The 26,925-nt window shown below is 63.5% G+C and overlaps 1 protein-coding gene and 1 long non-coding RNA gene across 5 annotated transcripts; one reads left to right on the top strand and one right to left on the bottom strand.

The window, feature by feature from the left end:
• Positions 1-171: 171 nt before the first annotated feature.
• LOC132026437 (uncharacterized) lies at positions 172-5,536 on the top strand. 3 transcript variants are annotated; one of them, XR_009406907.1, is made up of 4 exons: positions 172-330; positions 2,565-2,757; positions 4,761-4,984; positions 5,449-5,536. It is a non-coding gene; the product is annotated as an uncharacterized LOC132026437 (long non-coding RNA). The 3 variants fall into 3 exon arrangements; XR_009406908.1 differs by having other exon boundaries at positions 2,562-2,757; XR_009406909.1 differs by lacking the exon at positions 2,565-2,757.
• Positions 5,537-5,540: 4 nt separating this feature from the next.
• LFNG (LFNG O-fucosylpeptide 3-beta-N-acetylglucosaminyltransferase) lies at positions 5,541-14,429 on the bottom strand. Of its 2 annotated transcripts, none has more exons than XM_059414308.1 (8): positions 13,891-14,429; positions 9,357-9,405; positions 8,774-8,873; positions 8,532-8,685; positions 8,347-8,432; positions 7,766-7,928; positions 7,234-7,319; positions 5,541-6,763 (listed from the first exon to the last, which is right to left on the bottom strand). In XM_059414308.1, the coding sequence occupies exons 1-8, from the start codon at positions 14,317-14,319 to the stop codon at positions 6,697-6,699; spliced, it is 1,134 nt and encodes a 377-aa protein (XP_059270291.1). In that variant the 5' UTR covers positions 14,320-14,429; the 3' UTR covers positions 5,541-6,696. The 2 variants fall into 2 exon arrangements, with proteins under 2 accessions (XP_059270291.1, XP_059270290.1); XM_059414307.1 differs by having other exon boundaries at positions 7,766-7,931; positions 13,891-14,428.
• Positions 14,430-26,925: the final 12,496 nt, after the last annotated feature.

Here is a 26,925-nt window from a genome sequence, read left to right as displayed (position 1 = left end):
TGCCCACCCAAAGCGAGGACCCAGGTGTCTACTCGCCCTGCAGCAGCCCAGCCAATGAGAAGCCGCCTCTCGGGTGTCCTCCAATGGGCTCCCGTCGGGGACAGGCCCCCCCCCGCCCCGCCCTATATAAGCAGGCTCCGCCTCTTGGCGTGTTTGCTGTTCCGCCTCAGGTGTGGGTCCTTGTTGCGGCGTCCACCCCAGCGAGTTCCCTTCGCCGCTGGGAAAACCGGCTGCTTTATTTTTAAGGTTAGCTGTCATTCTTGTCCTCATCTGAGGAATGGACTCTGGAAGGCGCCGCATGATCCCGCGCGGAGCTCTGGAGGGTTGCTGGTGAGCTCACTTCCCTCACAGGGGGATCGGAGCCCCGCGGAACTGGGAGGACTGGGAGGACGCGCCCTTTGACCAGGAAAGCCTGGGTCTCCCACGCCCGGGGCCCAGGTGGCCGAGGCCCCTGCAGGGCCCCGTGGAAGGCACGAGGCTCCGGCGGCGTTGCTGTGAGCGCAGGGGTTGGGAAGGGGCTCTCTGGGCTAGAGGGCACACCCACGGCCCCGGGTCTCCAGCCCCTGACCTGTCCGGCTCCGGAGGCAGGGGTCCCAGAACTGGTCAGCCCTGAAGAGCGGACGCTGAGTGCCGAGGGGTGGAGACATCGGAGGCTTCTAGGGTGCCAGGTAGTAAGGAGAGTGAACTGGGGACCTGGGACCAAGGAACCCAAAAGGCAGGAGAGCCCCAGGAGGGAAAGAACCCAAGCACTCCCCACCCTTCTTGGACCTCAATTTCCCTGTCAGGGAGGGCACAGTGACATCCTAGTTCTAGAAGTGGCCCCATTCCTTGGTTCACAGCCCCTCCATCTTCCTGACCTTCCCACCTCACTCTCCTAAGAACCTCCGTGATTGCACTGGACCAACCTGGATAGTCCAGGGTAATAATCTTCCTGTCTTGAGGTTCTTCATTTACTCACATCTACAAGTCCCCTTTGCCATGAAGGTTACCTATTCATCGGTTGGGGAGGTGAAGATGTGAACATCTTCGGGGGTTACACTTTTGGCCCACGAGGGAAGCAGGTTTTGATATCTGGGTAGAGAAAACAGCCAGTGCAAAGGTCCTGAGGCAGATACATGCCTGGTGTGTTCACACAAGGAAGCGAGGGTCGCTGGAGTGGACAGCAGAGAAGAGTGGTCTGAGAGGAAGCAGAGGACTAAGGATCCCAAAGGGCCTGTGGGTCTCGTAAGGCCTGGGAGACTGGCTCTGTGAGAGGCGGGAACCGTGGGGCCTCTGAGCGGACTGACAGCCCCTCACCTTCGTTTTTAGCAGGATGGCCCTAGCTGGTGAGTCGGGAAGGGAGCCAGGGCAGAAGCAGGAGAGCAGATAGGGGGCCTGGGCCATGGTGCAGGCTAGAGCTAAGGGCAGCCCAGGCACGGTGCTGGCCAGCCGAGGAGTGGTGAGTCCCGGGTTCTGGAAGAAATGCCATCAGCGCTTCCTGGCACCCTGTGTGAGGGTGTGGGGTTTGCCTGTGGCCATGGGGGGTGGGAGGGTCTGTCGTCATAAATGGAGATTGGCAGCTGGGGAGGGAGCAGGTTTGGGATCAGGGGGTCAGTGGTCCGCTTTTAGACATGTTGAGCCTAAGATGTCTTTGGACAAGAGTGTCTGGGACCAACAGTGGTGTTCCTGAGACCAAGAAGGGTGGGACTCAGGTCACAGTGGGGGTGGGGGCTGCCATAGACAGGAGCGTGACCCCCCTGCTGGCCTAGTGGTCCGAGCATTTGGGCAGCCATAGGTGGGGGTTGTCTCAGGAGTTATGGAGGCCGGAGGAAGTGGTGGGGGCTGGGGGCAGAGAAAGTGCAGCCCCCTGCCCCGGGGCTGTGGGAGAGCCAGAGAGCAGGGACAAAGTGGGGACAGGAGACTCCCCAAGGGCCCGAGGCTCCATCTGGAACTCAGGATGAGACTCCCCGGAGGGCAGTGTTTCTGTCCAGCTGACCAGGTGCAGAGGGCAGGTGCAGGAGGTCAGAGACCAGAGGCTTGACTGAGAGAGGATGAGGAACCAAGGGAGGTGAAAGTGAGTTCACGGGCCTGACTGGACCTGGGACTTCAAGCAGGGGAGGGCGAGCCCGTGAGGTGTGAGGGGGCTGGGGGGTCCAGCAGAGTCAGGAAATGGGAGGGAGGGAGGTGGAGGCAGAGTGGGGTCACGGGGCAGGCAACATCTGGGGACTGACTATGCAGTGGGGACCAAGGAGGCAGGGCTGGGGCCAAGGAGGCCAAAGGTGTAGGAAGGATCACAGACAGCAAAGACCAGAAGTGGATGCAAGAGCCAGGTGACAGCGCCTGTGAGCCAGGAGCCAACAGACCCCGGGAGGAGGGGCCCTCCATAACCCCTCGAGGGGAGGGGAAGCAGGTGCTGTGATCCCAACCCTGGGAGGTCAGGGAGGAGGAGGGTGCGTCCAGTGGTGCAAAGAGCATTTTCAGGAGCAAGGCAGACGGATGTCCAGCAGGGGGCGCTGGGTCCTCAGAGGACGGGAGATGGCGGGGGAACCTGGCCTGGAGCTCAGAACATTCTGCCTTCCCAGCAGTTCCCCTGATGGAAGTGCTGCTGGTCTGGGGCTCACTGTGGCTCTGCTGAGTGGCGGACCCAACGATCCCACCAGGACAGGCCATGAGGACATGCACAGGCCAGCCCCGCATCAGCACGTGGGATGGCAGCCTTGCTGCCCACGGCAAGAGTTTGCCTCTTGACCTTACATGGGTTATGTGAACCACATACTGGTAAGAATTTTCAGGTTCCTGATGTGAACATTGGAGGGCAGGAATGGGGCTTGCCCCAGGATGCGGGTGGGTCCTGGGGAAGGTCAGTTTGGGCAGGGCAAGAAACCACCAGCTCTCCCTAGGACCCAGCTGGATTGCACCTGAGTAGGGGTGGTTCCAGAAGCCTGTGCAGGGCCAGTAGGGGGAATGTGGGGGCAGAGCAGCCCCAGCCCTAAGCTCCCAACTCTATGCTGACATGACCTCGAGCACCTCGAGGGAGCTGACAGGAGCCCCCCAGGCCCCTAGATTCCTCCTAGTGATGGACCAAGTGCTGGGCTCAGAAGGGGCTCTGGCAGGGGGGGTCACCTCTAAGAACATTCTGGGCCTGGGCAGCAGCAGTATAGTCCAGTTGGTCTGACAAAAAGATGGGGCGGGCCCTGGTCATCCCCCTACCCCCTCAGTCTGGGTCCAGCTGGGGCAGGACGGGCTGAAACGCCCAGAGGGAAGGGAGCCCTCGGACAAGCCCCGGTTGCCTGCAGGTAGTCTGGGCCAGGTCACAGAAGGGTTGTGGTGACCCAGTCCCCTGCTGTCCTCCTCCCTCCCAGGCTTCCAGGCATCCCGGGGCCATCCCACGGCTGCAGTTTGCCCAGGGCTGTGCTGAGACCCAGACCGCAGCCTCCCCCACCGGCTCTGTCAAGCCTTCCTTTCGGGCTGCTGCTCCAGAAACCCATCTGGGGTCCGGGGGAAGTCAGACGGCTGGGATAGCCCCAGGTGGAGGGAGGTGTGTTTAAACTGAGCAGGGAGGACACACACAACACACCCCGCCCCCCTCAGTCCCTCCTGAACCTGGCTCTGCATTCAGCCACCAGGCAGCACGGGGCGGGGGGCTCCCAGCAGCCCCCATGTTGCTGTGTTACTCCTTCTCTGGAAAGCCCACAGACAATGGGCAGTTTGGGAGGGGCTGGGCAGCCCACTAGCCCAGCCACTAGCCCAGGGGGAGGGCAGGCAGGGGCAGGACAATCCTCAGTCCTGCTCTGGGGGCAAAGAGAGGTCAGTGCTTCTGCTGTGACTCATCTTAGGGGAGGGCCCCTTCCTCACCCCGCTGAGGGCAGCAGTTAGGAGGAATCAGGCTGCCCAGTTCCCGGAAGGCCCTCCTGGACCTGCTTCCCCTTCTGAGGAGGAACTGACCTCCCTGGCCTTCTCCTTGGGAAGAGGGAAGGGCCCCTGGTGCTTGTTGCCACTCTGGGACACCTCCCAGGTCCAGAGCCCTAGGGGCTCATTTATGCCATTCTCTGATGAAGGTCACGACTCCTCCGAGGGCCCAGTGCCTCCTCCCCACAGGGGACAGTCTGGACCAGTGGTGCTGACCACGTACATACATCCCCAGCTCTGGGGCAGCCTCCACCTGTCCCTGTGAGGGCTGCCAAGCCACGTTGTGTGCCTCAGGGCCACCAGCTCTGCAGGGAGGCTGGGGCCCTGGGTCTACCCTGGAGCGAGGCCAGAAGGCTCCTCTGACCACCCCGGGTGACGCTGGTCTCTGCCTGCAGGTGGCTGGCACCCCCCACCCCCACCCCAGCAGCTCCCTTAACCCAACATGTCAGCGAGGATGACCTCTGCCCCGTCAGCTGAGATGTGGTGCCGATGGGGTGCCCTCCGGACAGGGATCGGGCTGAGACCGCTGAGGGCTCCTCCTTCACCACCTCCCAACCCCGTCCCAGTCATTGCCAGTCACTGCCCACATCCCCCGGGCAGCTGCTCCCTCCCAGCCCTTCTGCAAACCACTCTGCTGACTCAGGGCTGCACAAGGCCAAGGTGTGGGGTCAGGCCCCATCCAGTTGCCCCAGGCCCAAGGAGCTACCAGCAAGGGGCGGGGGGCATCCCTGACTCCACGCTGCATCCGGGGGTGCTGAGTATGTGAGCAAGGAGCTCGTGGGCATGGAACTGGCATTACGTCCCTGACAGGTCAGGGGTGGGGGAAGGAGGCCCTTGGCGAGCGCCTGTCTTTATTCCGACATGCTGAGAAGGCTCATCGTGGAGCAGAGCGGCCAGCGTGCATGGCCCTGGGAGCCAGGAGGCCAGGAGGAGAGCGGGCACCGCGTGAGGAAGAAGGAACACAGCTGCCCCCACCCCAGATGGTGGCGTTGAGGGACGTCCCCAGCTGAGGCGGCAGCAGCTCCTGCCCACCCCTGCCGCCCACCAAGGCTGCATTCGAGGAGGAAGCGGCATGGAGGAGCAGACAGAAGACAAGGTCAGTGTGAATCCTTGCCCAGCCTTCTGGGGGCCCAGCTCTGGGACCGGTCCAGCCATGCAGCCCCTTCATGGAGGAGAGTGTGGGGTCCCTGGCACAAGGGGAGGCCAGGATCCAAGACCACCAGGCCTGAGTTTGAGCGCTTGATCACCCCCCGCCCCAGCCCAGGTCACTGACCTTGGCTGTCACTGGCTCTTGAGCCTTAGTTTTGCCATCTGCATCATGGGACAAGAATATGGCCTCTTGTGGGTTTGTGATGGGGCTGAAGCCAGATCAGGCTGGGCGACGGCGAGCCCCTGTCCCTCCTGCGGGGAAGCCTGGGTCTGCACAGGCGGACTGCTCCTCTGGGGAGACCTGTGGATCCAGCCACCCCCCCCCTCCCCTCCACGGTGCCCTGCAACCTGCCATGCCTCTCAGGCTCCTGCAAGCTGTTCTTTAGACCCCCTCCTTTCCTTCCCCCACAGGAGCACACACAGGCCTCCAGGCCCCTGGGAGCCCCTTAGGGCAGACCTGCTTTCTCAGACCCAACTTCCAGCAAGATCAGGACCCCAGGGGGTTGCCCCAAAGAGCACCTTTATTCACAGCAAAGGACGTCACCATGGCAACCACACTTCAATTCCCTGAGAACTTTTCCATTATCCGTCGCTTTCCAAGCTCTGTCTTTGCAGAAAGAAAAACAGAAGACAAAACACACGCCACGGGCCCGGTGGGCCACACCGGGCCTGTGGGAGACAGGTAACGTGCAGGACGGGGCACGGGCAGTCTGCACGCAGGGACACATAAATACGCCGGGGGGCTAGGCCTTTCCACCGCTTTGAACAACAAAGATTATCTCAAGTTTGGCTTCTGCTTTTTCTGATCCACAGAAAAGATAAAATAACACCCGCCCTGCCCCACCCCCCCCCCCGAAAAACAGACAAAAATACCCTTTTACCCACCCCCTTATGAAAAAAAAGCACAGTAAAAAATTACTGTCACAAATATTTACAGACACGCCCACTATGGGCGACATTCTCTCTGCTTCGAGAGATGAAATGCTCAGCTCTGTCTTCCCAACACGGGGAGACAAAGAAACCATGAGGACTGGGAAGACTACCCACCCAGGACGGTCAGGAGGGGAGCCCCTACTCCCCTCACCCCACGGCCACTAGGGACTTCATGGGGGCCAGAGGTGGTGCTGGCAGGACGCAGGTGCTGTCTGCTGTCCCTCGGAGTCCAGAGCCAGCAGGAACAGGGGACTCGGGCCACTCCTCCTAAACCCAGCTTCTTTCTGTGCACTGAGTGTGGCTCAGCTGTGCTGGGGGTTTGGAGGTGGGGGGGGCCGGGATCTCCAGAGACAGGGTCCCCCAGCCCCCAGCCTGCAACGAACAGGAAGGGAAAGGCACCTGCCTATCCCGGCAGAGCAGCCCCTGACCCCATGCTGCCCAGAGACCCCGCAATAATAAAACTGCCTGCAGGGTGACCTCTGCTGCCCATCCTGCTGGGATGGGGCTCAGGAGGCGGCGGCCCCGCGGAGCAGACAAGCAGCACGATCGCCTGCTCCTCAGCAGAGCGGAACTGCCCAGCAGCCTGCTCTGCGGACTGCACGCGGTGCGCACACGCAGGCACAGCCCTGGGGGAGTCTCGAATGCCAAGGCCAGGGCGGCTCTACACGGGTCCCCGGGCCCTTTGGATACCAGGGGCGCCCGAGGACGGGGTTTCAACCATGGCTGCTAGAAGACGGCGGTGTGGGGACACCAGGGTGTGTCTGGGTACAGGTGGCAGTGGATGGAGCGGAACCTGTGGGGACAGAGGAGGGGGTGGGTCTGTGTGGGGAGGAGGTGCGGAGCCCCCATCTTCAGACCCCCACGGCACCCCCCCTTGGCCCCACGAGATGCCCCCACCCAGAGCATCCCCCTCACCCCAGCAGACCCCGCAACGCACTCCTCCGGCCCCAGCGCAACCCCCAGCGCCAGCAGACCCCCCAGGGCACCCCTCTGGCCCTAGCAGGCCCACCAGAGACCCCAACCCAGGGCATCCCCCGACCCCACCAGATGCTCCCACCCAGGGCATCCCCCTGGCCCAAGCAGACCAGCCCCAACAGACCGGACCCAGCAGACTGGCCCCAGCAGAACCCCAAACCTAGGGCAACCTCCTGACCCCAGCAGACCTGCCCCAGCAGACCCCTCTCCACAGCACCCCTCTGGCCCCAGCAGACCCTTGGGGGACCCGATGTCAGGCCCAGCCTCTCTCTGGGCCTGCTTCCTCACCTGGATGGGTCAGCCTCCACCGAGAATGGCCCCTTCATGTGGATGGCATTCCGCTTACTCTCAAACATGCCATAGCTGAGGGTCACCTGGGGGGGGAGGGTTGGGCAGGTGAGACCAGGAGAGGCCCCCATACCCCCAGCTCTGTCCATGGCTTTCTATGGGGCTCTGTGCAAGGGGACAGCCTTGCCTTCCGCCCTCCCCAGACCAGGAAGGAAGGCCTCAGTCCCGGGCTTCGGGCTTCGTGGGGCTGGGCGTGTGTGGTACAACCCACCTGTTCTGCAGAACCCAGGAATGAAGTCTAGGGTAGGGGCTTCAGCAAAGGCTAGTGGAGTCACCAGCTGGGGCCAAGAGAGGCCCCAAATGGCACAGAGTAGGTGTGACCCCCAGGATTGGAGCAGGGTCCCGCTGGTGGGGTTGGGTGTCTGAGGGACAGCCAACAGTGGGGCCCTTCCTGACTTCCCGGTTTAAAACAGTGACTCCCCTCTCCCCCTCCCCCAACTCCACTTGGTTCCCTGCGGCCCAGGAGGCGCACCTGCTCGTGGAGCTCAGAGGCGGGCACCTGCTGCAGGTTCTCCAGGTGGGAGTGGAAGAGCCCGCTGCGGATGAGCGGCACGCCCAGCAGGGCCTCCACGATGTAGCCGATGGTGCAGTCATCCGGCAGGCGGATCCGCTCGGCTGTGCTCATGAAGTGGCCCCTGCTGCAGGGGGAGAGGGCCCGACAGATGAGCAAGGGTGGCGCTGGCGGCCCACAGGGAGCTCACTTGGATGCAGCCACAGACAGGCAGAACCCCGCCTGGGATGAAGGAGCACAATCTTCGGAGGGGAGGGGACCAGAACACCAACAGGCCGGCCTGCAGCGGCTCCGACCCTCCCAGAGCCCCTGCACAGCGCCCTCCTCTGAACTGGCCTGATAATTTAGAGCTAGGGTTACCCAGCCTGCACAGAAAGGAATCCTGCCCCTGCCGGATGGTAGCTGGGTCTGGCACCTGGCAGGTGGGAAGCCAGCAGAGGTGGAGGTACAGGTGTGTGGGGGGGGAAACACCGTGACTCAGCCCACCTGGGCATGGGAGGCTGGGGACACCCGTTGCTGGGCAGGGGCCCCAGGGCACTCACCTGGCCCATGGGCTCATCTTCAGGGCCAGCCCACGGCTGATGCAGAAGCCAGCCCCGCCGGTGGCAAACCAGAAGTGGACGGGGCGCTGCGGGAGTGGAGCACAGTGAGACCCTCGCCCGAGGTCCTGGGGACCCCTTCGGCGCCCTGCCCACCTGGCTCGGGCCCCTGAGGGCAGAGCACGCACCATCTTGTTCTCGCTGACCCTCTCCGTGGCCTGGATAGGCCTGTCCAGACTGGGCTTGCCGATGTACACGTCCTGCGTGTGCGGGTAGCTGGCCAGCAGCCGCAGCAGAGCCCTCACGTTGACGTAGTTGTCGTCGTCCACGTGGCAGAACCACCTGCAGAGAGGGCCAGGGCGTCAAGGGTGGGAGGCTGCGGGGGAGGGGACCCCCAGGGGAGGGGGCGCGCTCCTCTGGCCGCACTCACTTCCTCCCTGATTCGATGAAGTGGTCGAACTCCACGGCCATCTTGCAGGACAGCGCCTGGCGGCTGTGGGCAGCTGAGCAGTTGGTATTGACCACGTGGCCTGGGAGCAAGGGAGGGGCTGTGAGCGGGTCTGAGCTGGCCCGTGAGAGCAGAGCAGGGTGGAGCAGACCACTGTCCCAGGGCGCCCTGGGTCCGAGCTGTGCCCTGCAGCGGCCTCCTCCCGCTGCCCCCCTCCCCGGCCCAGGGCCCACGGCCTAGTGATCACAGCAGCGCACCCCCCCAGCCCAACCCCCTCCAGGGCAACCCCGGCCCGCCCCTGCCCATTCAGGCGGCTTTTTCCCAGCACCGGCCACCTGTTGCCGCCACATCAGCTCAAAGGGCCCTGGGAGCTGAAAGGACTTCATTTGCATGAGAATTGGGTGCCCCCCCCCAGTGGCGGGGCGGGGCATGAGCAAACCGGTTGAGTAAAGGGCCTTCTCTGGCCCGTGGCCTCCAAGACCTCTCTGCAGGGGACTGGGGAGGGGACAGTTCTTCCCAGGAGTGGAGCCCTCCCCACCCCGACCTCCCCAAGTCCAGGGCTCACCCGTGCGCCTGGCCAGGGCTTCATCATCCCCGTCGGTGAAAATGAACGTCTGGAAGGAGAAACGTGGCCTTAAACAGGCAGCTCTCTGTCCCCCAGTCCCGAGGCCACCGAGGGGGTGCAGAGCCAGGCACTCTGGGGCTTCAGGAACTCCAACTCAGTCATGCCCACTCTCCACCCTTTCGTGGGCCTCAATTTCCCCAGGTACACAGAGTGGGTCTCAAGTGCCCAGCCTAAGCAGAAGTGGGCAGAACTCCTGCAGGCCCTACCCTGCCATCGACAGCTGGGCCCAAGGTCGCCTGGCGGCTGTGCCGGCACGAGCCAGGTGGGGCGCCCCGCCCACCCGCCAGGTAACCGGCTCCTGGCGCCCCGCGCCCCTGGCAGGGCACACACCCTTATTGACATAGCGCGCAGCCTGTGGGAGGGGGCAGAAGGCCGTGGGGGTGGGGGGGCAGACGGAGGAGGTCGGCTTTGGGAAGCCAAGTCTCAATCAGTCAGGGACAAAGGCCTCTGCTGGGCGGCTGCCAAGCCCCAGCGGACAAAGGGCCCGGAGGGAGGATGAATCACCAGGCATTGTCCGCCGGCTTTGTCTCAGGCCACGCAGTGAGGGACGCCGGGCTGGCCTTAACTCGGCCGCGTTAAGCAGGAGTGGCCTTGCGGCCCATTACCATACAGCTGGCCTGGTTAACTGGGCCGGGCCAGGCGAAGGGTCCGCTGGGCAGGGGTGGGGCCACAGCACTGCAGCCCTCAGAGCTGGGCCCCCATGCCCCCGGTACTGTGACCAGTAGGCCGGCCAGGTCACCTTGTCTGAGCCTAAGAAAGCACCGCTGTTCTCAGGAGGCTCCAACTGGCAGGAGGGTTGAGGCGGGAAACTGCAGATGCCCCAGCCCCCCTGAGGCCCAGCACCACCCCCCCCCCCCCCGCCCGCCACTGCTCAGGCAAGGAAATCCAGGTGGGCAGACAGTCCTTGCCCAAGGCCACATCAAGGTTCTACCTGTGCCAGCACAGGGCCACCCCTGCCAGGATCGCTCTGAGGAAGTGGTTGGGGGGGATGCGGGGCGGGGCCAGGAGCTGCCGGCGCCCGCCTGGGCCCGTCAGCACACGGGGAGGAATGTTCCTTCCTCTGCCTGGCCCGCCCAGCGCGTGCCACCCAGCGCACCCAGGCAAGGCTGAATGCAAACCCTGGGGCCTGGTGGGGGGCGGGTACTCTGAGCACAGGCAGCAGGAGACCCCCCACCCACATCCATGCCCACCAGACCTCAATTTCCTTTTACGGGTCCAAGGGAGGATCCAGCACGTGCAAGCCCAGAGCACAGTTCATACCCGGGAACCGGGGAGACCCACCTGGGGTCCCCACCCTCCTTCAGGCAGCCCTGGCTCCTTGGCCATCCTGACCCCAGACCGGAGCACACACGCAGGTGAAGCCATAAGCTGCTGATCACAGGCTTAGCATGGAGAAGGAACAGGCCCCGTGGACACCCTCTCCATACACGCACCCCCTCCTTCCAGAACCCTGCAGGCACCCCAAGGCAGCCCGCACGCACGGACTCGCACCCAGCCCCCCACCCACTCCTCAGCCTCGCAGCCCAGGAATGCTGTGGGAGGCAGAGGCCGGCCAGTGCAGACGCGCCACTGCCGTCGCTGGATTAAAAGGAAAATGCTTTCTTAATGAGATCAAGCGGGGCCTGTTCTCCCGCGCTTTGGTGGTGCCCTAAAAACCCAGCCCAAGGCTATGGAGATTAAAGTCACCTTTGTTCGGCTAGGGGAAGAGCCAGGCGGGCCGCCTGGAGAGGAGTGCGAGGCAGGGTGGGGCTGTGAGGGTACAGAGTGCCTGGCCTCCCTTATTAGAGCAACCAGCAGAGGAGGCGACAGGCTGCCTGGTGGTTCAGGGCCTCGGTATCCCCCTCTGTCGAATGGGCATCACAAAAACTCATCTGTACCCAGAGCAAAGCACTGAGACCCCCTCCCTTCTTTGGTCTCCCTAACAGCCCTGAGAGACGGGCACCATTACTACCTGAGTGGACAGTGAGGACACTGGGGACCAGAGAGGGGCGGCCTCCAGCCTGTGGTCATACCCTGCGGCAGACGTGGTGCTAGTCTAGACCCAAGCACCTTCCGGGGCCTGAAACCCCTCCCGCTCCCACCCTCCCACCACCACAGCCTCCTCCCCACTTCCCCAACGATGAGGCTGGAGGAGGAAGAACAGGGCAGCAAGGGCGGCAGGGCTGGCCCAGAGCGGGCGGGGGTGTGGGGGGACACCCACAGGAAGCGGCATTGTTCCTGGAGCTGCGATTCGAAGAAACACAGGATGCCAAGCTCTCCCCCAGCAATTGTGGCCACTGTGGTGGCAGCCGCAGCAGCCTGGCCTGCTCCTGGGAGGGGTGGGGGAAGGCCAAAGGTCCAGCCCCTCATCCTGGACTTTAAGTACTGTCACAGTGTGGACCCTGTTGACCAACCCCCGCCCCTGCCTTCCCTCCTCCCCATCATCACCTTAATTGCTGGAAGTTTCTAACACATGCCCCATGTCAGTACTGTCAGTCTAGCTCAAATGGCACCTCCTCCAGGAAGTCCCCCGAACCTCCACGTGGGTCAGATGCCCACTCTCAGCTTGCACAGTCTTTCTGGATTTCCCCCACCAAAGCCCTGACTCCTCTGCATCTCCTCCTCCATCAGACTGGGTCTGAATCACCACGCACAGGACTGGGAGAGGAGGGCTCTTGGTCGGGATAGTTTCAGGGACCCCCTCCCCCCAACACGATGTGCAGGGCTCTGGCTTGCTGTGACACATGAGCTGATGCCCGGGGCAGACGCAGCCTCTCCTGGGTGGGTTTAGCCAGCAAGAAGGAAATCTGAGTGGCCCTTCAACAGGGACCTCGGGGCCCAGGGGAATGACAGACCCCACCCCGACCCTGCGTAACTGCTGGGCTCATTCCCTCCACCTCCAGGTTTTGCTGGTCCCTGGCCAGAGATGAAGACACCAGGGGTCAGAAAGTCCTCAGGTCTGCCCAGGATTATCCACCTCGGCTGGGACTGGTACCCAAGACCCCTGGACCACATCCCTTCTGCTGGAGAATGCCCCCCAAATCCAAGATGAGAGGTGCTCAGAGCTGGTGGTGGCCCAGCAGGAGCTGAATGCTGCCAAAGGTCACCGGGCAGGGAGGCAGAGTCCTGGGGGGCAGGGTGCCGGGCTCCAGCCTGGTGCCCCACAAGGGCTGTCAGTCAGGGATGGGGGGGCCCGTCGGCCCCCTCATCACCAGGCAACCTGAGTGGTCAGCACGCCAGTGGCGGTTCCCATGGAGCGCATAGCTGTGCACAAGAGGCCGGACGCCTTTCTCCGTTGGAGAAAGGGGCTTTGTTACCTTGCCCAAGCGGCCGGCGTGAGAGCCGCTGGGTGCTGGGAATCCTAACGGCCCCGCGGCCAAACAAAACCCATGGCCCCCGCCGCCCCCTCCCGCTGGCCCGCTGAGCCCCTGGGAAAGGGGATGCTGCTTTCCCAGGAAGCTGCCACGGGGCTCCCAGGGCCCTCTCCCCATACAGGAACCAGAGAGAACCCTTCCCCACCCCCCAGCCCCATCATGACCTCACCAGAACCCTACCCCAAAACAGGGCTCATCCACACCACCAGATCCCAGGCCGTGAGGTTTAAACAGTGAGGAAGAGGTGTGAGGACTTTCTGAACCCTCACCCCGGCCAAGGGTCTCTCAGCTTCACCACAAAGTCCCACTTACTCCCTTGAATCTCCCAGCCCAGGGCTGTTCCCCCGCTGCCCCTCCCGTGGCAGGGCGCACACTGCCCCATCCCGCCCCAACCCAACTGTTCTGCTGCAGCCTCCAGGGAGATTTTCAAAGTGGGGTGTGTCTTCATTATGTGTAGGAAGGCAGTGTTCAACTAGGGTGCAGTGAGCACAAGATTCCAGGCTCTGAAGACTCCCATGCTGTGGGGACACAGACCCCCAAAATCCAGCGCTCTTTGGAGACGGATTCTCCAGGATTCAACAACACACACCCCAACTCCAAATTCTCTTTGACAATGACTTGTCCCCCATCCCATGGCAAAGACTCAGATGAGGGAGGGGACAGCCCTATGCTGGGGGTTCTAACCCCCCACTCCAACACTCAGGGAAGAGTCTTCCTCCTCAGGGCCCCAGGTGGATGTCCCGCCAAGAATCTGCCTTGGGGGGAGGTTTGGGGACAACAGCACCTTCCTTAGTAAGGCACTCCAATAGTTGGGGGCGGGGGGGGGGGGGGAGAAACATCACGGAGAACTCCAACACCAACCAAAGCAACAGCAGCTGGTCAACGCACACCATCCAGGGCTCTGGAAGTTGGATGGGCTCGGGTCCTCCTCTGACACTTCCACAAATTAATGGGAAGAGTGGCCGCATCAAGCAGACCCGGCTGGAAAGGGATGGACTGGCGTCGCTACCCTTAGATTTTCCTCGTAGCTGGACAGAGGTGCAGCCTGGCGCCCATCTGATACCGCCACCCGCAGCACAAGACGGCACCCCCCCTACCCCGCCGAGGCCGTGGGGGCTCACCATCTCCTTGTGGCGCGAGATCCAGGTCTCCAGCAGTAGGTCGAGGCGCGCGCGGTGAAACTTTCTAGTGGTCTTGACCGCGATGAAGACGTCGTGGGGCGCCAGCGTCTCGGCCGGGGCATGCGGCTGGCCGTCGGCGGGGCGGGGGGCGCCCCCGGGCGGTGGGCCCGCGTCTCTGCGCGCGCGGGTCAGCAGGCTGAAGTACTCGGACAGACTATGCACCTCGCGGGCGAGCGCAGCGGGCGCCACCGCCGCCTCCAGCCCGGGTGCCGGGGCCGCCCCCGCGGGGCCCGCCAAGCTGCGCAGCGCGCGCCGGCCGCGCTCGGCGGGCACAGGGGGCGGCGGCGGGTCGGCTGTGAGAACCAGCAGACAGGCGAGCAGCGCGCCCGCCAGCGCCAGCAGCAGGCGTCGGCCGCAGCGCTTGAGCATGGTGAGGTGGCGGCCCCCGGCGCGCCCTGCCCGGTGCGCCCTGTCCTGCTCCGCACACCAGCGCCGAGTCTCTGGGCTCCCGCGGCGCGTTCAGCTGTCCACTGCCCGCGCCCGGCGCTTTTAAAGTTCCCCCGCCGGACTCCGCCCCCGGTGGGCATGGTCCCCTGCTAATCCCCGCCCCTTCCGCGCGCTCACTGGCTACCAGGCCCTGGGGCGGGGCCTCAAGCGGGCCGCCCCTCCACCCCCGAGACTCGCAGCGCCCACGTGGGGCCGCCGCGGGGGTCTGGGAACCGCCCGGCGGGCGCCGTCGCCCCCGCCCCCTGTGAGCACGTGCATGCCCCGCCCCGCCCAGGTCGTCCCCCGCAGGCGGCCGAGGGGCGTGGGGCTTTCGGCCCCTCTCGCCCCGGTGGCCCCGAAGGGGAAACCAGGCTGGCCAGAGCCGGCGGGGGCCGCACGGGGCGTCTGGCACGCGGAAGGGCGCGCCCTCGGCGCGGTGACCGGGGTTCTGGCACGGGGACTTCGGGCTCCGCAGTCGCGCAGGAGACGTCCTCACTTCCTCGCCGGGCACTGCCCCTCCCCGTGCCCGTCGTCCTCCCCCTGGGGTGGTGCGTGCCAAGAAGAGGGGGCGGCGCCTGGGTGCACCCGAGCGCTCCGTCTAAGGCAGCGGTGATTAATATTGAGGAGGAGCTGAGCCCTCGGAGCAACGGGCAGGGACACGTGTTTCCACCGAGAAAGCACCTGTATTAAATTCCACCTTCAGCGCTCTCCCTCACCGCGCCCCGCCCCGAGCAAATTTCCTCGAATCCCAGCCCAGCGGCGGCGGTACGGAGCTGGTCCCCGAAATCCTCCCGGCGCCCCGTGGCGAGAAGAAACGGAGGTCGCCCCGCCTCTCGCGGGATGAAAGGCTGCTTTCTGTCCCATTTGGTCCCTCTACGCTCAGGCCAGATGTGGCCCAGCTGTACCCCCGCCCCGCCTTCCCGGCACACGGCGGCCCCCACCCCCAGGCCTTCCCACGGGCCAGGCCGGCCCGCCGCACGAGCAGGGGCGGCAGGAATGCGCGCCAGCCACCCGGGGTGAGGGTGAGGGGCGAGGGGCCCGGAAGTGGGGGGGTGGGGGGGGCGGGGGCAGGCGCGGGTTCAGGGTCCGAGCTCCCTGCCCTCAGCATCTTCCGGAAGCGCAGCTGGGGGCGGCTCTCCGCTTGACTGCTCCTCCTTCCCCTCGCCGTGGGCTTGGGCATCCCGTCCTCAGGAGGCCCTGTGCGACCACCACGGCCGCAGGGCCCATATAGCGCTCACTCTGCCCACTGGCCAGTTCTCCCAGCGCTTAACCCTCTGCCTGCAATAGGTCTCCCTTCCTGCAAAGTCAGGGCTGGAGCATAATAGGTGCTCAGGAAGGATTTACTGGGGAAATGTCTGCCGCCCCCTCCACCGAGGAAGGGGGGGGAGGCTGTGGCCCATTTGCTCTTAGGGTCCTTGGGCCCTACCCCAGGCCCTCTGGCATGGGGTGTGATGGGGGATAGTGGTTCCCAGGCCTCTTCCTCCCGCCCCCCCCCCCACCCCAGGTAATTAGCAGGCGCCACCTCGGGCAGGCAGATGCTGGAGCAGATGGTGCTGGCCTTCCCCAAGTGACAAGTCTCCCGTGGTGTCACCTCCTGCCATAAACCCCTCCCCCATCGGCCAGAGCCCAGCCTCCAAGCCTGGAGGCTGCTGGAGGGGTGGGGGTGGGCAGGGGAGAAAAGGACCCTATAGTTTGGGGCATGGGCTGCCCCCGGTGGGCTGAGCCCCAGCCCTGCCTCAAGTCCAAAGTTCCCATGTCCCTTGCCCCACCACCAACTCCCATCTCAAATCTGGGCTATTTTGAGGAGTCCCCTCCCCCATCTTCATCTCTCCTCTAGACCCCTTGGCAGTTTCCAGCCTGGGCTCCCTGTTCCTGTCTACCTGCTCTATTTTATTCTGCACTCGGCAACCAGACCGCTCAAATCATACCTCCCCCTACCCCTGACACATATACACACAAACAGATCAGAATCTTCCATGGCTCCCCATTGCTCTGAGTTCAGATCCTGACCTTGTGTCTACTTATTCCCAGCCCCATTTCTTGCTGACCCCTGCAATCCTCCCCATCCCCCAACAGCCCAAGCACCACTGAGCCCCCAAATCTTTGCATGAGCTGTGCCTATACCTGGGATTCAGGTCAGTGGCATCCCTGCTCAGTACCCTCTAGATGCTGAGTGTTCTCTAAGAGGTTGAGGGGAGCAGCATGCCATCATGGTACCCCACGCTCCTGCCTGACAAGGTCCTGCCCCTGAGATGGCCCTCTGGCTTTCTCTGACTTGTGGCCTGGCTACAGGGCCCTCTGGCACACCAGACCTCAGGAGCAGCATGACCATTGTACAGAATGCAAGGTGAAGCTTCGTGGACTGCTGCCTTGCATACAGGGAGCAAGGAGAGGGAGCAACTGTGCAGAGAGGGACCGGCCCAGGCTCTCCCAGCAGGAAGGGCTTTCCTGGGCCTCTCTGCAGCCAGGCTCCGGGAGTGGGGGGGCCACCGCGGGTGCGGCTGCCTGTCTGGGAACAGCAGGACAAAGCCTTACAGCATTCTTGTGGGGGCCGTGGGCTTTGGCAAGAATGATTCAGTTTCTTTGCTGTCAGGAGAATGGAATTTCATGGTGACTCCTTGAGGTCTAAAAACTGTAAGGGGGTGGCCGGCTTAGCTACTACCCCCGCCCCCTGCCCCAGCCTTAGGCATTCTCCTCCCCTGCCCTTTCCCTAGGCGCAAAGGCAGAGACCCACTGAGTCAAACAGCCATGGGGGAAGGGGAGGTGCTGGGCTCAGGACAGGAAATGGGGTGATTGAGAGGGGATGGGGTGGGGGCTGACCAGGTTGCCAGGAAGTCCCCGGGGGGTCTTAGGGTCCTGGAGAAGGGGGCTGGGAGTGGAGGCTGGGGTTGGGGGTGTGAGCACAGCCCAGGGACAGAGACACCTCTACAGCCAGCTGGCTAGCCTTGCAAAATCAGAGGGGCCCCTTCTCTGCTCTAAGACCTCGGACCTGGGATGTTCCCACTCTGAACCCGTTTTCATCCACTTGATAAGTTGCTCGTGGGCAAAACATCAGGCAAGCAGACAGCCTGGCCCTCTTGTGGGGATGTGGATCCGTGTGCCTCCTGGGCAGCCGAGCTCATAGCATCTCCAACAGCCCCAGCATGGGGCTCTGGGGCAGCAGGTGGCTGGATGGCTTCAGAGCTGCTGGTTGAAGATGTTATAGGAAAGTGGCCAAGGAAAGGGGGCCCACACGACCACGAGGTCCCGTGGGGCTCTCCTCTGCCCTCCCCATCAGGCTTGGAGGCAGTATGGTGCCCCCAAATTGAGTCCAGATCTGCTTTCCCTGCTGGGGCTGTCTGGGACATCCTGTGGATGGAGTCAGTCCCGCCAGGTTCTGGAAACTGCTTCTCCACAGGCTCCTGGGAACGTTGAGACTGGCTCCGTCTGGATTGTGTCTTTCCTGGGAAGATCTAAGAGAGAATGGGTGACCGTGAACTCGCAGGAAGTCATCCGAGGTGGGCCTGTTCCATGTCCCTGGAGCAAGCCTTCTCCAACCCAGCAGCTGAGCCCGGAGACTGAAGGCTCTGCCTCTGGGAGCTGGCGGCAGGAAGAGCTGGGCCTTGTGCAGCCCCACTGGACTGACGGTGGCTACCCCCCCTGCTGCCATGAGGGCACAAGAGAGAGTACCTAGCAGTAAGGGAGGCTTCTAGATGTCAGAGTGCCTGCCGGCCCCCCCACAGGCAGTGAGTTGCCTGGCCACAGAGGCCCAGAAGCTTCTGGACAAAGAGTCCTGCTGGCAGAAGGCAACGTAAGAAAGAGGGGTTGGCTCTGAAGCTGGGTGCAGTGGGCTCCGTGGCGGCGGGAGAGGGCACAGCCGGTGGTGGCAGCTGATTCCCATTACTGCTGCTGGGGCGGGCGCTGTCCCCATGAGAAGAATAGACAGCCTACAGCTGTGAGCGGAGCCCCCCCACCCACCCACGGCTGGCCCGCCTGCACACCCGCTCTGCCCAGAGCCCCTCATCCCCAGGCCACACTTTGTGTGGTCTTGGGCCAGTTCCCTCTCTCTGTGGAGCTCAGGATCATACTTGACTTTGTAAAAGGGTGTAGCTGCCGCCCTCCCTGCCCTGCCCACCCCGGGCTGGTACTCCACAGGTGTGGAGTGGCAATGACCATCAGTGGCCTGGCCCTCTGGCCTGAACCCAGGGCCTGGCATGGTCAGAGTGGCCAGGAGACTTGGCCTAGGTGACCAAGGAAGGCTTCAGGGAATACCCTTCAAAACCAGCTAAGTGCTACCTCTTCCAAGAAGTCCTCCTCCATTCCGTGTGGTATCTGCCCCCATCTCGGTACTGACCACATGAGACTGTAACTGCCCATTTCCCTGCCTGCCTCCCCAGCTAGCCTGGGAGCTCCGTGAGGGCCACATTGGGATCCCCGTCAGTGCCTGCCCCAAAGTAGGTGCTCAGTAAACACTGGCTGAACAGACAAGTAAGGGAATGGACAGATAGATGGATGGAAAGACAAAAAGACAGAGATGTCTGTGGATGGCTGGGAAGCTGTTGGATGCTGGCTACATGAGGGCAGAGACACTGTGTCATTTGGGGCTGGGCCCCAGTGCTTAGAACAGTACGGGGCATATATTAGGAACTTGAGAAATATTTGATAGATCGTAGATGGACGGAGAGGCAGATGGATGGACGGATGAACAGACGGATGGACGGACGGACAGATGGATGGATGGATGGGTCGATGGACAGATTGGGTGGGTGGATGGAGGGACAGATGGCCAGGTGGATGGAAAGATGGGGATACATGGACATACCGAGGCTCAAGGGAGCACCCCCTCCTCTTTCCCACAAGTACCCAGCCTCAGGAGTGTGGGTTTCAGGGTAAGGAGGCATGACTGCCCACTGCATTCTGGGCTGGCACAGGAAAGAGGCCCGCAGGCAGAGCTGTGGTGAGTGGCAAAGGCTGATGTCCCTAGAAGTTCTCAGTGACCACGTATTGTGCGCCCACCCTGCCCTGGGAGCGTTTCCAAACACCACCACCTGAAGGCTTCTAAAGGTCTCGTTCAAACTGCTGGTCCTGCAGACTGCACCTGGGGGTCCAGAGAGGAGAAGAGGTACGCCTCCGACCCCACAGCCAGTCGGGGAGGGGGAGTCTCTGAGCCATGAGCAGGAGGAGGGAGACAGACCCAGAGCGGGCAGCTGCATCTCTTCCTGGTGGCTCTGTGCGGGGGCCAGACTGCGCTAATCTGATTTGCAGCCCCCGGAAGCGGAACCCTGGCCACGAGAACACATTACGGATGTCCTACAGCGGCCAGACACCCACCGGGGAGACACCAGAGCCACTTTACCCCAGGCAGCTTTTGTCTTGCCAAGAATGGCTAGCTTGTGCTGTGGCCACAGGGTGGGGCGTGGCTGTCCCCGGTGCCTGCCGGGCCCCAGGCACGACCCCTCGCCCCAGTCATGACCCCGTGCCCATGTCTGTGGGACCAGGCCCTGGGGGCTGTGGAAGGAGGGCCCCCTGGCCAGATGGAGGTGGTGGGGATCAGGGTCTTGGCTCTGAGGGCGCCCTGCTCACTGGCATCATCTCCATAATTCCCTGACCTCGGGCTCCTTCTCAGCCACAGGAGTGGAACTGGGTAAGGAGTAAATCCCCTCACTTACAGGGATGGAGAAGGAGGTGGCCTTGATACCTATTTCCAGCTGCCCTGGAAGTGAGGGCTGGGCGAGGTTATGTGCCCAGGAACGGCCATCGCACCCAAAAGAGATAAGCCACCACCATGGGACCCATCCATCCCCCTGTCTGTCCATTCATCTGTCCACATCACCCAGGTGTTCAACCGTATCCCTGGGCACTTTCTCCACCCACGGCTCTGCCTGGCTCTGGGGTAGTTGAGGGGGTGACTCAGAAACAGCCTCTGGCCCCAGGGAGCTCACAGTCTTCCTCAGGCTCCCAGCTGTCCTCCAAACAGGTAGAGCATGGGCAGGGTTGGAAGATGGGTCAAGCCCAAGGGTGCCTGGGGTCTGGGCAAGGGGGAACCCATTGCTCCCCAGCCAGGCCTGGCAGTAGAGGGCTTCAGGCAAGGCTTCCAGGGAGAGATGGTGACCACTGACCATTAGCTCGAAAGCTCAGCAGGCAGAGGTAAATGGGAAGGCAGGGAAAGCATGCAGCGGGGCTGGAGTCCTGGTGCACTTTGATGGGGGTGTGGTTCCACGAGCCGTGAGACGTGAAGCCAGAGAGGTGAGTGGGAGCAGCCAAGTCCTTCCTGGCTCAGGGTCAGGCTGGAGCGGGGGGGCAACTGGGAGCCCCCGAAGGTCCGTGAACCAAAGGGATGTGGTTCGAGCTGCACTAGAGAAGGTCCGGCTGAGACAGGCGTCCACCCCAGCCTCCCTCCGGGCCTCGCGTCCTTGTGTCCAGGCCTTCCCTCTCTCCTCCCTTCCTTGTGTGGCTCACAGAAGAAAAACTCAGTCTGGGGAGGGTTTTGGAGGACAGCAGGGCCAGGCTCCTCGGAGGCAGGTGGGCCCCGGTGGGCAGGGATGGCGGAGGCCAGGGGGAAGGGACAGAGACGGGGCTGAGGCCTGCGCCTGAGGAAGGCCAGGGCATTCTCTGCAGCCTGGTTTTCTTGGATACGTAGGGTCTGCGGGGACTGGCCCAGGGGTTCTCCACCTCGGTGTGACTTGGGGCTCTGGGAGGCATTTGGGGGTACGCCCGAACGAGTGCATGGAGTCACTAGGAGCCTGGGTTGCTGCTAAACCCCCCGACGGCGTGGAAGATAGGCCCCACACACGGAACTGTGCAGCCCGTCCCTTAGGGGAGCTGAGAGAGGAATGCCCAGTGAGGTGACTGGCCTCTCTCCGCAGCCACAGGTCCCTGTGGGGCAGTCCAGCCACGCGCCACGTCCCCGCCAGGAGGGCCCCAGGCGCAGCTAGCTCCCCAGTTCCTGCAGGAGGTTACGTGAGGGCAGAGGATGCTGTGGGCAGGGCTGCTGGGACAGAGGTCCTGTCGGGAGCGGAAGGATGACACAGTGGGCCAAGGGTGCGGTAGCCTTGGCGGAGCTCAGTGGGGGCTGGGGCTGGGCCGCCCCTGCTCTGGTGCCGGGCTTGACAGGGGCAGGGGCGGCTGAGCGGCGCCCGTGTCACCCCCTCCCACCCACCCCCAGCCTCCAGGTGGTTCTTGCCCAGGCCAGGCTGGGTTTGGGAAGGTGGCAGGGAGGGGCCTCCTTGAACGCTGTTTGCTCAGCCGAGGTTTAATCTTCAAAACAGGAAGGCTCGTATTGACAGAAGCAGAGACGGAACTACCGGAGCGCCTGCCAGGTTGAGCTCCCCAGGCCCCCTCCTCCTGTTGCCACGCTGGGGGGGCCGCCGGGCAGCTCCTGCCCTCAAACACACAGGCCCCCCTCCACCCACAGCCCCTAGGCTGAGCCGCCCTGTGCGGGCCAGGCCTTGGAGAGACGGTACCCCCTCTCCCCCGCGCCGGCTCCGCCAACAGCAGGGGTGGCTGGAGGGGGCAGGAAAGTGGAGGGAAAGGGGGGGCCCAGGGTGACAGCCTTAGCAGGGCGTGTCTCCCGCCCTCGTTTTGCAAATGAGGAAGTTGAGGCTCAGGGAGGGAAGTGAGCTGGCCTGGGTCACACAGCATTGTGGGGGGGGGGGGGTTCTCTACCCCGGGTGCCCCTACCCCAGTTCTGGAACAGGCTAGGGGCGGTGCTGACACGCAAAGGGCCCAAGTGGACTCCCAAGTGTCCTCCTGTGTGGCAGCCCCTCCCAGGGCACCCAGGGTGGGGAGGACCTGGCCCTGGGCTGCCCAGGCTGTAAATGTCCTCACTGCCAGAGGAAGCTGCAGGGGCCTGCAGGGCACGAGTGCTCCAGGCTGCTCTGTGGTCATTCCGGCAGTCTCTGGGCCTGACGGTGACGTCAGGCCTGCAAGAGCCCAGTGGGCCCCTTTTTCCTCCCAGGCAGCTCACTCCATGGGGCCAAGGTCCAGCAGGCAGCGCTCAAGCCAGCAGGCCCTCTGGACCGTCTTGAAGGCCACAGAGCCCGTGGTCGCCCGAGGTGGGAGGTGGATCATAATTCCAGGCCCCGTCCATGCCCGGAAGTGCGGGCCCACTGAGGAATGGGCACTGTGGTCTTGGATGACATGAGGGCTGGCCCCCAAATCCTAGAAATGGGCTCCTGGTCTGGAGCCATCTCAGCCTCCCTGCTCCCGGCCTGGGAGGGCTAGCCCTGGCTGCTGCATTCCCTGCCCGCCAGCCCCCCGAAGTCCTCTGCCGCCCCCTCTGCCTGGAAGGCTCAGCCCCTCCATCCCGGCTTCCCCGACCCAGACCCAGCCGCCACTTCCTTGGAGAAGCTTTCCAGGTTCACACCTTTTTATCTCTTCCCATCCAGGCCCCCAGCACACATTCTAGCTCCAGAACAGAGCTAAGAGCTTGCAAGACCCACAAACGGGTAATAAGGGCGAAGGCCATTTCAGGGGGAGGAGAAGCCAGGTCCTGCCCCAAGGCCATGCCGGGATGAGCGTGTGTCTCCAGCCACCGTGGAGAGCGAGAATCTGCAGGCTCACCTCCTCCTGTGGGTCTCCAGCACCATAGGGAATCCTGCAGTCCCGTGGGGCTGAGCTCCAGGGTCCCCACTCGGGGTGTGCAGGAGGGTGAGGGGCTCTGCTCAGAGGTCGTTCGTGATGCCGAACAGACCGCAGCCAGGGAAGGGCTGACTCTCTCCTCGCAGAAGCAGCTCCCGGCTGGGCCTGACTCCTCCTGGCTGCTCTGGAAACGCTCTCCGAGGGCTGGGAAACCAAGCAGGAGCTGGGCATCTTCAGGGGAAAGTGCGGCTGGCCGGCTGGCCTGCTTCAAGAGGGGCAGGGGGGGGCGCCTGGGTGGCTCAGTGGGTTAAGCCGCTGCCTTCGGCTCGGGTCGTGATCCCAGGGTCCTGGGATCGAGCCCCACATCGGGCTCTCTGCTCAGCAGGGAGCCTGCTTCCCTCTCTCTCTCTGCCTGCCTCTCCATCTACTTGTGATTTCTCTCTGTCAAATAAATAAATAAAATCTTTAAAAAAAAAAAAAAAAAAAAAAAAAGAGGGGCAGGGGGAGCAAGATGGCCTACAGGCCCCTCTCCAGGTGGGGGAAGGGAGGGTCCCCAGTCAGCTCTGTCCCCAACACCTTGTGCTGATTTTAGGCGGACAGTTTCTCGTCTCTGCTGTTCCCCCCAAACTTCAGGGCCTCTGGCAGTCCCCGGCCCCTGGAGGGGCTGAGTGCCCTGGGGCAGATCCCTGGACCTGCCTGTCCCCACTCTGGTGTCATCCCTGCCAGCCACTGCTGTCACTCTACTCCGGTGACCCAGTTTCCCTCCTTGTGTGTGCCAGTGGGGCGGGGGGCCCTGGGGAGACGGTGTCCCCCTTGGCGGCGATGGATCGGATGTCCCAGGCGGGGCCATCTGCGGGCCAGGGCCAGGGGCCGAGGCTTTCAGATCTTCAATAGCCCGAGATTAGGTTCCATCCCCAGGGGGCCTTTGTGACGGCGGCGGGGGAACGGAGGCATTCTGGGCCAGACAGGGATGTGCCTCCTGGCCTTCAGGAGCGCGGGCCGGAGCCAGTGCAGGCACGTGGACGTGCGTCCACATGGGGTCGCGGGGAAGCGGGGACTCCGGCCTGGCGGGCTGGGATGCACGCACACTGGGTCCTCAGACCCTGCCAGGCCCCTCATGCCCCGCTTGTGGAAAGGCACAGAGCAGGGGCTGAGCCAGGCCACACCCGCATGCCCGAAGCCCTCCTGTTGCCTCCCGCAGTACCCCCCACCCTGCCCCCCTGCTCTGGAGGCTTTCTTCCGTGCTCTTGACAGAGCCACGGGCCAGGCCCTGCTGAGGAGAAAGCAGAGGGGCCAGGGAGGGTGGGGAGCGGGCTGCCACCTTCAGGAGCTGACCTCGGGGACGGCCTTTCCTCCCTGAGGAATCAAGGGTGGGGAGGAGTAGGGCTGTTGGAGGGTAGATGGGACACCCCCGTGGCCAGGCCTGACGGTGCTGCCTCTCCATCACCCTCCCCTTCCTCACCTGCGGCTGTGAGGACCTGCAGAGCCCATCTGGGCCCCCGTACAAGGCCGCAAAGGCTGAGGCCCGCCTAGCAGAGAGGGGTCCCAAGCACTCTCTCGCTGCCCCAGACACAGGTCCTCCAGTGTGAGGCTGTGGGTGATGGAGCCTGCGTGCAGGGGCGAGATGCCACACGCACGAGCCAGAGAGCACACGCGAGTGCATGCAGAGGACACGCGGGGGAGCACCCACGCGCACTCGCATCCCCCGCAGCCCGAGCGGCCTCCTTCCCTCCAGCACAGCTGCGGACCTGGAAACGGGGAGGCAGCCGGGCTGGCCTCAGCCCTGCTCCCCAGAGAGGCAGCCCGGCCAAGGTGGGAGGCTGAGGCCAGGGCGCGGCCCCGCCACGTGCTTCCTGTCCGGCCGGTGGCAGCAGCGTGGACGGAAGGTTGGCCCCACCAAAAAGGCACTGCCGGAGAAGTGGGGCTGGTGGAGGCTGAGTCAGCTCCCCGCAGAGTGCATCCTGGTCCTCTCCTATCTCTTCCTCTGGAGCCTGCCCTGACCTCCGCCGCTCCTGCGGTCCCCAGAGTGGGCTGAAATTCTGCGGCCTCCCTCCACCTGCCCTGACCCTCTCAGTGTCCCCAGGACCCCTGGAGTGGAGAGAGAGACAGTCCCCATGCTCTCGCTGCCCTCAGGAGGGGCTGGGGACATGCAGCTGGCCCTGGAGAGGGAGGTCTGGACGCTTGGGAACTTTTCTCCTGTTTGGGGCCCTCTTGACTTCCGTGGCCACAGACCCTCCCTGGACCACTGGTTCCAGAGCATCCTTCTATCGGGGGAGCCACTCTGGGCCCTGCTGAGGCTGGATCTGGGACTCAGGGCTGGTGCATCCTGCAGGCTGGGCCAGGCCTGGCAACCCCTCCAGATACAAAGAGAGAAGTATAGGTCCAGAGGGAGCCTATACTGAAGTTGCTCAGAGACAGGCACTGGGTGGGCGGCCGGGGGCTCCTGCTGGAGAATCCTCAGGTCACCCCCTTCACCGTCCTCCTGAGCAGCCCCCGAGCCCTCCCCTTCATGTAGCTGGCAGCACATGGACGCTGTAGACCCTGTGACGGATCCTGGAGATGGAACGGGTGCAAGACAGACTCGGGCTTCCCCGCTGAGCTCATGGTACCCTGGGGACCAGCACAGACTGTTAGCAAACACATGTAGCTCCCATCAGGACCAGAAGGGTCCTAAAGCCAGGATGATCCCATCTTGAGATCCTTGCCTTGATTATATCTGGAAGGGATGGAGATCGAGCTGACCTGGGCTTGACAGTCAAGGAGAGAATGGGGGAGGCAACATGTGGGCAGACGCCAGAGGACAGAGCAGGGTCAAAGGCACTGGGGTCGACCAGGGTTCCCTGACCACATGCCCATACATCACGGGGTGTTCATGACGCATACCCCATGAGCCAGAGCTGTGTGGGCAGCGGAGGGGATGGGCAGCACCCTCAGAGTGTGACCTTCGTCACACTGGGGAGGGCCTGTCTGGGATGGATGGGTGATGGGTGAGGGCTGGGCCAGCCACAGGGGGATGTCTGTGCTGGAGGGACTGGACCTTAAGAGAGGAGAAGGAAGAAGGCTCCGTCTCGGGGGACCAGTCTGTGCAATGGTGGCCATGGGGAGGGACCCTGGCTGGGCGGCGGGAGGAAAGCCCAGCCGGTCCTGCGGGCCCAGGAGGCCTGGTCTGCTGTCAGCGCACCTGCGAGTGGGCTGTGGACCCAACTTGGGGCAGGGTTCTGTGGGACTCGTGTCCCCAGAAGTTGCTGGGGGAAAGCTGGCCTAAGCCATCCTCCCCCACCCGAGCTGGGCCCCTCTCCCAGGCCCCTGCTCCTTCCCCAGCCACCCAGGTTTGGGAGATAAACTTTTTCACACCCCTTCCCCCCACATTAGTGTCCCAGGGCTGCTGTAGCAAATGACTGCAAACTTGCCTGAAGAAAGATACTTACTGTCTTCCGGCTCTGGGGCCAGAAGACCGAGATCAAGGTACGGGCAGGGGTGTTCCCTCCGGAGGCTCCTTTCCAGCCTCTGGAAGCTGCCAGCCACCGCTGGTCTCCCCAGGCTCACGGCCTTCCCTCCGTGTCTCTGAGTCCTCCCCTCTTCTTATAAGGACAGCTGTCACAGCATTCAGGGCCCACCTTAAAGCCAGGATGATCCCATCTTGAGATCCTTGCCTTGATTATATCTGCAAAGATCCTTTCTCCAAAGAAAGCCCCTTGGCAGGTTCTGTGGGGGGGTAGAACTTGAACCTGTCTTTTTGCAGGACCACCATTCAACCCAGTACACCCTAAATGCCCGGGAGCCGGGAGGCTGCACCTTCCCTCACTGCCAAGCCCGAGCCTCTGCCCTTCATCAGAGCAGCCTCAGGCCACAGGGCCCTCGACATGGGTGAGTTAGGAGGGGCAGAGAGCCTGCCAGATGGTGGAGGCTGGGGCGGCCCCCTCCTTTGCACAGGGTGGACGGATGGACAGGTGGCCTGCTTCTGCGCCCCCCACCTGTTCTGGGGCTCCA

The sequence above is a fragment of the Mustela nigripes genome, chromosome 11 (genome assembly GCF_022355385.1).
Source record: "Mustela nigripes isolate SB6536 chromosome 11, MUSNIG.SB6536, whole genome shotgun sequence".
Taxonomy (NCBI): domain Eukaryota; kingdom Metazoa; phylum Chordata; class Mammalia; order Carnivora; family Mustelidae; genus Mustela; species Mustela nigripes.
This window is presented reverse-complemented; position numbering and strand designations above follow the sequence as displayed.

Excerpts from the sequence above, each read along its gene's own strand:
- LFNG (XM_059414307.1), bottom strand. The coding sequence starts at position 14,319 with ATGCTCAAGCGCTGCGGCCGACGCCTGCTGCTGGCGCTGGCGGGCGCG. Across the intron at positions 8,874-9,356 it reads AGCCCTGGCCAGGCGCACGG|GCCACGTGGTCAATACCAAC; the intron begins GTGAGCCCTGGA and ends CCTTGCTCCCAG. Across the intron at positions 7,320-7,765 it reads CCTCTGAGCTCCACGAGCAG|GTGACCCTCAGCTATGGCAT; the intron begins GTGCGCCTCCTG and ends CTCCCCCCCCAG.